General features: G+C 48.9%; 1 protein-coding gene across 1 annotated transcript; it reads right to left on the reverse strand.

The window, feature by feature from the left end:
• Positions 1-2,249: 2,249 nt before the first annotated feature.
• Positions 2,250-6,815, reverse strand: Shisa3 (shisa family member 3). The gene is made up of 2 exons (XM_041671513.1): positions 6,016-6,815; positions 2,250-3,614 (listed from the first exon to the last, which is right to left on the reverse strand). Exons 1-2 carry the CDS (start codon positions 6,290-6,292, stop codon positions 3,175-3,177), a joined length of 717 nt encoding a protein of 238 aa, XP_041527447.1. The 5' UTR covers positions 6,293-6,815; the 3' UTR covers positions 2,250-3,174.
• Between the last annotated feature and the right edge of the window lie 2,722 nt (positions 6,816-9,537).

Consider the following 9,537-nt stretch of genomic DNA (forward strand, 5'->3'; position numbering starts at 1 on the left):
TATCTGGCTTGCCAGGGATCCATCCTTACTTTCGTAGGGAGCTGGAAATACAAGGTGACTGCCTTGCTCGTTCAGCATTTACGTGGATGTTAAGGACACATCGGGCATGCAGACTTGTCCAAGTACTTTATCCACTGAGCCACACTCCTGGTGCCAACAGTGCTTCTTTCGTGAAAGCACCCACAATGCCTCTTCTCGAGTATTAGCTGCTGTGCCTTGGGCAGTAATGCAGTGGAGTGACTTCTGGAATCAGAACTGCATTTATTCCTCTTGGTGTTCTCAGTCCCTCACACAGAGCTAGACCCAAAGGTGAAGAATGCCATTCAAAGGTTTGTTGAATGGGACATGTCTAGAAATTACCATGGGATGGCTTTACTATGATAAGATCACAGTAATATTAATAATATTAGCAGTCACTTAGCTTCCAAGGAGAAGACCTGTGCAAAGATACCAAGTACATGAGCATATGATTCAATGTCACTGAATGCCACATAACAATGAGGTACGTACACAGTATCATCCTAATTTTAAATACTATATGGCCAGTTGATTGGATGGAGAATCCTGCAGGGAAATCTAGATGTGAACCCTCCACAAATTCCTCAACATCAGTGTGCCTAAAGAGTGTGTTCTGCTCTCCAAAACAGCAAGAAAAGGAAAGTACAGCCACTGAAGAACTAGAATCCGGCTTGGCATGGGAGGGGACGTTTCCACCCTCTAGCAAGACTCTGAAAGTGGGCACGGGGGGCATATCATTCTCTAGCAGACTCTGAAAGTGAGCATGGGTGGGCGAGACTGGCTCAGTCCCCTCACTGTGACTCTGCCTAAAGGATTGGCCTCTGAATCCTTAGAAATCTGCTGAAGCTTTGACAATGTCTAATAGGTTCCTGTTCTCCCCCCCTTTTTCCCTCCCTTCCTCTCTTCCTCTATCTCCCTCCTTCCACCCCTCCCTTCCTCACAGGTATATTACCCATGAAATTCATTTTTTGACAACTAAAGAGATTACAAAGTAAAAAACATTCACTGCCCTCAGAATCAGCATATAAGAGCACACCCACGTCCGTTATGTGAGACATACCCATAACCCCAGCACACAAGTCTGGGGGGAGCTGACGAGGCAGGATTGTGAGTTCTAGACCAGCCTTGTTGTAGGGACACCTTATCTCAAAAAAAAAAAATGTTCAAAGCAGATGCGGTCCTGGTGTTTGAACCAACTCTACACAGCAACTTCAGTATTACCTAGCTGTAGAGAACTGCCCAACACTCCTCTGCCTCCACTTCCAAAGCCGTACTATGGTGATTATAATGTGTTAGAGTTGTTTGGAGCACGGGGTAAGTTAATACACACCTACTCGGCACTGTAGTAGGAATTTGGCAGATGTGACCTTAAAAAGAACTAGTACAGGGCAGACATGGCTATAACCGGCCTAATGATAGAGACATGTATCAGACATGAGCACAGTCTCGAAGATCTGTTCTTTACGTTCAGCTGCTTCTGTAATGGTCTCTTGTAATCTTGAATACTTGGGAGAAAGACCACATTTGCATGTAGGAAAGAGAAGTTGGCACGGCTCTAACTTCCTGGCAGAGGAGGCACGTCTTCAAACTAGTTTCCTCTGATCCTCAACTGGAAAGCAAGGAAGCCAGTTCACCCTCGTGGGGCGGAAGCCTACCTCTGTTGACGCTGGGCAGAGCTACCGAAGGTGATAGGTGACAACAGACTCCCATAAGCTAGACTCTCCAACTGCACCATCGGGGTGACAGCGAAGGAGATGGGTCACATGAGGAACAGGCAAGGCACTGGGAACGGGCAGGTGTCCAGCCTGAAGGGTCGGCCGGACTCCACGTTGCGCAGGACGAGAAGTCACATCTTCTGTGTGTTACAAAAGACAGAACTTCGGATTCCTATGAAAAATGTCTAGATGCTCAAACTCTACAGGCCATGCGACTGTGTGTGTGTGTATGTGCGTGTGTGTGTGTGTGTGTGTGTGCGTGTGCGTGTGTACCACAAACAGCCTGTTTTCTGAGATCTCTGTAAGAACTGACCTCTGCAGCTTTCGTAAGTTCTGATGAAGACAATGCTTTCCTTCATTCTGACATATGGGATAAAGATACCTTCTCTTATTAGGCGGCCAAGAACTGCATTGCCACTAAGAGTATACATTGAAGAACTTTGATTTGAAAATCTCAAATAGAGTTCAGGAAACCAGAGAAATGTATTTATTCTAGCCTGATCCATCTGTGTAATCACCAGACATCACACACACAGTGGCACACAAAATGTGGATTCCTCGATGGCTCCCCTAACAGATGGTCTTTGACGTCCACAGAAGTTACAGTGTGACTTCTAGATAATTAGTGCTGTAAATGTGGTGAGTTAAATTACACATCTTCACATTTATATATAGCTCTTTTTACAAATAAATGTTTTAAGACCCAACTGTCCAACTTTTATTCTTAAACACTAATATTGCTGAACAAAAAGTCTGCAATAAATATTCCCCCGGGTTGGCAGGGGAAGTGATTTTACACAGAACCTGTGCAACAGCGAATGTCTGAGTCTATATTTAAAACTATAGTTGTCCCGTGTGGTTACTGACACCTTGTATTTTGGAAAAAGAAAACTCTTACGTTTTAAACAAAATTTGTTATTAATTTAAGAAGTAAATGTTCTCATCCTACTAATATTACTTATGGTTAGATTACCTCCAAAATCATAAATAGGTGGTTCACTGGCCCCTCGAATTTACTTAACAATTAAATTTTAAGTGAACCTTTATAATTACAATTAAGTGTGTTTCCTTCCTTATTTATGAATATATTTGTAATTATAATTCAGTCAACACAGGAAAAGGAACATAGGACACCTTTCTACAAAGGATAGCTGAACTGTCCAGTGAGATATTTTCCTTCAGCCTGAAAACAGAACATCAAACTGCGGAATATTTTAACAAAAGATGAATGCGTTGTAGCATTCACCATGTTTGCAAAGTCAGATCTCGTCGGTAGCCAAGGACTTCAAGACCAAAAAGTGCTGTGTCTTTCTGGACCTCTCTTCCACAATCGTGATAGGTTACCACAAATGTCCTCAAAAGTGCGAGCGACTCAGCCGGTGTAGCAACCTCCCACCTGGCTTCTACATCACCATATGGGCTTATTCACAGCCACCACCCGTCAACTGGAACTGAAATCCGGACAGCTCTTCCCAGGTAATGGGGGTTCCTGCTGCAGAGGGTAGGCAAAATACTGGGGTGACACCAGGAAACCAGACGGCTGGGTTAGGTGTATGGCATGGCCGGTGGAGTAAGGTGGAGGTGATGAGGGTACCAGGCAGCCTGGCTCAGGCCTGGCAAAGGAGAACCTCCGGACAGAGCCCCCTGTGGAGCTGGAGCTGGTGGCTGTGCTGGACTGCCTGGAAGGCGCTCTGAGGCTGGTGGAGGTGAGGATCATGGGCAAGGTCTCTGTCTGGTAGCTGCGGAGTGAGAAGCGGATTGGCTGCTGGGAGGGCTCCTTGGGTCTCAAACAGGTGCAGCAATAAATAGCCACTAAGGAGCCCAAGATGATGAAGGCGATGAAGATGGAGCCGACGATCAGGAAGGGGACGTAGACAGGCTCTAAAAGGCAAAAAACAGACACACACAAATGCTGGGTAAAGGTCACTCATACCCTTAGTCTCTCTGCTTTAGCATCTTAGATGTGGGAGGCCCGAAGGTTCATTACCGCTACTGCTCAGCTTCTCAAAGCATGTGACTGGCAATCTCCGAATCACAAACTATGATGTTGCAATGTTCAACTGATACTGTTGCCACTGTTAGCAATTAGCCATCATATTAAACATCTGGAAGTCAGAAATGAACAGTCTGTCGTCCTGTTCACGCACTAAAGGGAAAAGCTGAGTTTGAGGGTCACCGTGGATGTGCATTAGGAGTTCTAGCTATCATGGGGAACACCTAAGAGCTTAATCCAACTCGTAGACTGACTATCTTCTGTCCAAATGTTTCCAGTCTAAGAAAAGAGAAGCAGGCCTGTTGAAAGAAGCCCCAGGTGTTACAAGTCTCTAGAGATATATAAAGAGGTCCACAGGGAGCCCCAATTTACTGCATCTCCCACTACCTCACAAACCACCAGTCCTGACTCCAGGTGCCATACCTCTGCCTCTGCATTCCCACCCACAGGCAGACCAACGTGCAATTCTTAGTAGTGGCAACCCAGACTTTTTCTAAATGCACCCTCAGACAGCAAACTAGTTTGCTTCCATTTCTAAAGGGAAGATAGAAATAAGACTTTTCCCCCTAGATGTATCATGGGGCAGCTGCTCCGGTGGCTTCGCTGTGTCAAAGAATCACCGAGAGGCAGCCTCCAGCTTCTGGGCTGCAGACAAGACCCCTGAGTCAACTAAGGCCCTTGTGCTGGCTTTCTGTATCTGATTGGTCTTACCACGGAGACCATGAGAGATAGAAACTCGCTCTTATCAGGATACAGATACAAATCAGAATGCTGTTTACTTTTCCAGAGATGCTCAGTTAGTTCTACAGTGTCCCTTATCCCCCCCCCCCCTTCCCCCATAAGTAACAGAGGTGTACAAGGCGGGGCAAAAGTGACCTGCACGACCTGTGCCCTGTGCCAAGCAGCTGCATGCTGGTTTCATCAATATGATTCTCCGATGGCAATATGCCCATCTTAAATTCGAGAAGTGGCTCGGTGTAGTTAAGTCACCAGAGGTTAAACTGCTCGCAGGAGACAAAGCCACTATCCGTCTGGTTTGGCCTGATCTCAGAGTCACTAAATGGTGAGAGTACTCCAATCCTTTGCTCTCTCTTTTGGAGTCCCACCCACCGCTCCCCGGAGGAGGCTGGCTTATCTTGTCCCAAGTACAGGACCAGGACCGGGAACCAGCAGAGAAGTCTAGTTGACCAACAGGCCATGATAGCCCAGAGTTCCCGCTTTCCAGGAAATAGTCTGGAAACTACTTCCCATGTCCTCAGGACTGGAAATGTTGACACCCTCCCCCAACCACCGAAATGAAATTCGCTGAACCCCTATCCTCTGGGTTGTCATTTGGGGATTGAGACTCTGATGGTCTCTCCGGCCCCTCTCCCCCTGCGTTTCTCAGGCTCTTAGTGTGCAGGCTCCAGGCCGCTGCCTCTCAGTCCAGGGGAGTCACCAGCTCTCAGCTCCACACTTCTCGGGTTTCCTGGCCGTAAAACCATCGCCTTGAGCTGTAAAAGGTTTCCCTAATGTTCCAATTCAAGTGGAAAACTTTTTTCAAGGTGTAAATTTCCTCTGCTTGGGGTAGTGATTTATTCACCTCTTAAGTGAGCAAGTGAGCGGAAATTTGACCCGTGTTTTCCGACGTGAGAATAGGGGGCCTTGAGAAAGCCCTATGACCCTGAATTTTAAATCCCTACCTTGAAGACTTGGGTGTTTCTGAAAAGCATGACAATGGGGGCTGGGCCAGAGAGTTAGGTAATAGATGTAAAGAAATAAAGGGAGTTTAGAAGAGTGAGGAAATGTTACCACTCGACAAAAAGAAAAAAAAGGGGGGGGGGGGGAAAGAAAGCGAGAGAGGGGAAGGGAGGGGAAGGGAGGGGGAAGGAAAGGAAAGAGAAGAAAGGGAAAGGAAAGGAAAGGAAAGGAAAGGAAAAGAAAGGAAAGGAAAGAAAAGAATGCTGCCTACGAACGGATTTGGGCTGTTGACCACAATCGCCTTCACTGCCTTTCCTGACCAGAACGCCCACGAAAACCCAGGCTAGTTCCAGCTGTCTTCTCTAGGAGCACCAGGTGCACGCCAGCCCTACAGTCCCTGCAATCCCTAGCAAACTTTCCCTAGGGCCGAACCGCGCAGACCACGTGCAGCTGGGATCCAAACTGCAAAGCAAAAGTATTCCCTAATCTGAAATGCGGTCATCCACCCTTTCTGAATCCCTAGACCCAGCGGAGTTCATTTTGCGCCCCGAGCTAGTAAAGCATGTCTTTGGTGGACACGGCTGTTCCGTGCCGGGGAGCCGCACTTACGCGCGGTAATGCCGGGATGCTCCAGCTCTCCGCGGTCGTTGGTGCAGCCGCCCTGCTCCAACCTGGCGTCGGCTGCAGCGCAGCAGTAGCGCAGAGCACACGAGCCGCAGCAGATGGTGGCGTCCTGCGTGTCGAAGTCCTCGGGGCACTGGAAACCCTCGTGATAGTTGCCCTGAGCGTCCACCCAGCCGTGGCAGTATTCCCCAGGCTCCTGTGCGTCCGCCGGGCCACAGCACAGCAAGCCCACGAGGAAACAGAGCGCCAGCAGCGCCCCCATCGTCGCCCCGCGCCTGGTGGCAGTTGGAGAGTCGGAGGGCGGAGCTGGGGCTCCGGGGACCACGGTTCCGCCTCCCTCCCGGCACTGCGCGGCCAGTTGACCCGGCGGTCGAGAACGCTCTCTCGTGGGTTAGCAGCGGCGGGGCAGAAGGAGCGGGCTGCGCCACGGACTCCGCTGGCAGAAGGATAGCATGGTGCGCGAGGGCGAGGGGATCAGGGCGCAAGGGAGGCCACCGCGGAGGCCGCAACTGAAGCAGCGGCCGCCCTTGGCCCCGCTCATCGCGCTAGGAACACCCGGGCCCGGGCCGCCTCCTTTCCCTCTTTCCTCGCGGGCCGTCGGGCCCCAGACTAACAACCACAAGGCCGGGCAGCGTCCCGATCGTGGGCTGATGCGGGTAGCGCACCTTGGCTCCCCACGTGCAGCCCGGGGACCGGCTGCTAACTCAGCTCCGGCCCCTGACTGTCACGCGGGCCGGAGACAGCCTAGCCGGGCCGGAGACAGCCTAGCCGCGACCAAGTGCAGAGAACTTGGGGTGGCTGACAGCTCTGCCTGCAGGGCGTCCCTTAAAAAGGCAGAGGGAGGAGGAGACACGCGGGTGAGGAGAGTCCGCCCTCCGGGGTCGCCGCGCGAGCTAATCACAGCGGACGCACCGTGGTGCGGTCCCAGACACCCGCAGGTTCACGCGCGTCTCCCCGCCTCCCCCACCCACAACGCTCCCCCGGGACTAGGCGGTGACCCGGAGGGAAACAATCACCCTCCCTTCTCCCCCCCCCCCCCCCACCCCCCATACACACCTAGCTGTCATGTAGCCAGGAAATACCCGCAGAACGACGACTAAGGCTACGGTCCCTCCTTCGTCCACGCACGCCAGCTCGCGAGGGGACACGCTGGCCAGGTTGAGTTTCACGGGTTTCATTTAAAAACGAGCGCGGAGGCTGGATGTCGTCGGGTGTTCTCTCGGCTTCTGCACCGACCCAGTTTATTCCTGGGCTGCCGATTCTAGGGATTCGTTCGGTTCCGATAACCTGATTTTTAAGATCACCAGCATTTGCACTTCGCTCCCCACCCCAACCCCCTCCACCCCCCTCCTAGCCGCCACAAGTTCACTCTCAGTCGCCTCCTTCCCGCACCGCTGAGCCGGCGCCGGGGAGGACCCGGGTCAGCTCCGCCAGCCGCACTTCAAAGGCCAGGATTTCGGTGTTCGCGCCCGCAAAGGAAATAAAAGAGCAGAATTAATGATAATCGAGCCTATCTGAACTTCTGTTCGGGCAAAGAAACACATTTATTTAAATGATGCGTCCCTTGTGGGCTGTTTGCAGGGGCACGGCTCTTCCAGCGGAGGGAGAGCCTTGTGAAGCCAGAGTTATGTGAAACCTGGGCTAACGTCAGGGCTTTATTTTTACGGCAACCTGTGTTTCCTCTCCGGGTTTATTGGTTCGGTACGTGTGAGGACGTTTGTCTTAGCCACACGGTTTGTCAAGCACTCTGAATACCGCCACCGATTTAGATGTTAGCCAAGTCTCGTGAAACAAATGAAGGAAAAGTGTGTGAGCGCCGCTAACACGAGTGTGCGGTCAGAAGTATTTATCACATCCGCAGCTCGCCCATGGTCCCAGAGGCTTCTAGAAAAACGTCAATGTCGAATAAAGCGGCTTATTTTTAAGCATCTAAACTAAAGTCTGTTCCGGGTAAAGAATTGCTTCTAGCTTCTAATCTTAAAAATCGAGATTATTATATAATTATAAAATCAATCTCCATCATGACACGTGCTTAACGGACTGCGCAAAACTTACTCTCTGATAGATTTGGGGAGGAGGGGACAACCATAAGTTAACAGGATGTTAAGGAAGGCCAACTTACGTTTAGGCAAACACATAATGAGTACGTTTTCTTTGACGAAGAACTTAATTGACGCATAAAGGGAAGCTATTTTGGTAGAGATTTCGTAGGTAATGGATTTTTATTTATATAGGGAAAAAATGTTGCCACTAGGCTTTAAAGTTGAAAAAAACAAAAGCTCTAGTTTTTTTGCAGCCAGGGTGGTTTTGTTTTCAGGAAAACAAAGGTGATTTAGAAACCGCAGCAAGCGTGAGCTACAATGATCCTAATAAAATGATCAGACGCAAAGCCACACTAACTCTTAATAACTTTCCCAGAACCACACTACTTAATACCTTTTTTTAAAAAAAAGTTAAGATTTGAGGAATTTCATTACATCACAAGTGTGTGAAACTGTACAGCAGCAACAGCCCCTCCGACAGTTCCCCAAGGGTCAAGTTTCCCCCTTATCCAGCTGTTCTTTGATAGCGTTAATATTTTAAAGAGTGATTTGTTGGCACTTCCCGCCCATCAATTACGGTCTCTGTGCCGCAGTGGGGTGCTTTTCCCTGGGACACGAGCTATAATTAATTTCCTCATTTAGAGCCCTTGTCTGCTTGACTTATTCAGAGGGTGTTCTACCCAAATTTAGTTGGATGATGTTTACTAGTGAAAAATAACCAAACTCCTAAATTAGTTGGTGTTCCATAAATCAGGTGCGTTCCTCACTAAGTCCTGAATCCTAAGTGCTTTCAGGTTAAAAAAAAAAAAAAAAGGCCCAGGGGACTAGGGCAGGGGTAAATATGTGAGGGCTGTGTATCATAAAAGATTCCCTTCAGCTTCACACTTGCCTTCAAAGACAATGCTCTAAGAACAGCACGAGCCTCTTTTAAGGTTTACAAATAATCCAAAATTTCAGGGATTCTGTTATTGTTTTCATAGTAAAGGAAGATTTGAAAGTCCCTAGAGACTCCCTCCCCAAAGCTTTTGTGGGGAGTGTCATAGCGAAAGATGACCAAAACTTTCTACCCAAGGTATCATGTAGAGGTTTTAGAATGTTTTACATACACACGTGCACGCACGCGCACACACACACACACACACACACACACCACTCAGCAACAAACAACAACAAAAAATCCCTATTTTGGGAAATAACCCAATCTTAAGAAATCACTTTCCCAGCCTATTCTCTCTTGTGGTCTTCAGGAAATTTCTATAGGAAATGAGTTACATGATATGATGCCTTGGGTTTTCTTTAATAAACACCAGGAAGGGGGTGAGGGGAAGAGAAGGGAGAAGAAAAGGGGAACATGGAAAGAAGATGGAATGGCAACATGCTGATTATTGCAGCTGAGCAAAGGGACCTCGTATGACAGAATCACAGCTCTGTTTTTTCACACATTTTCTCAGGTGTCACCACTGTT

This window comes from Microtus oregoni, unplaced genomic scaffold, assembly GCF_018167655.1.
Source record: "Microtus oregoni isolate MIOR12 unplaced genomic scaffold, Mior012 000021F_ref0000039, whole genome shotgun sequence".
NCBI lineage: Eukaryota > Metazoa > Chordata > Mammalia > Rodentia > Cricetidae > Microtus > Microtus oregoni.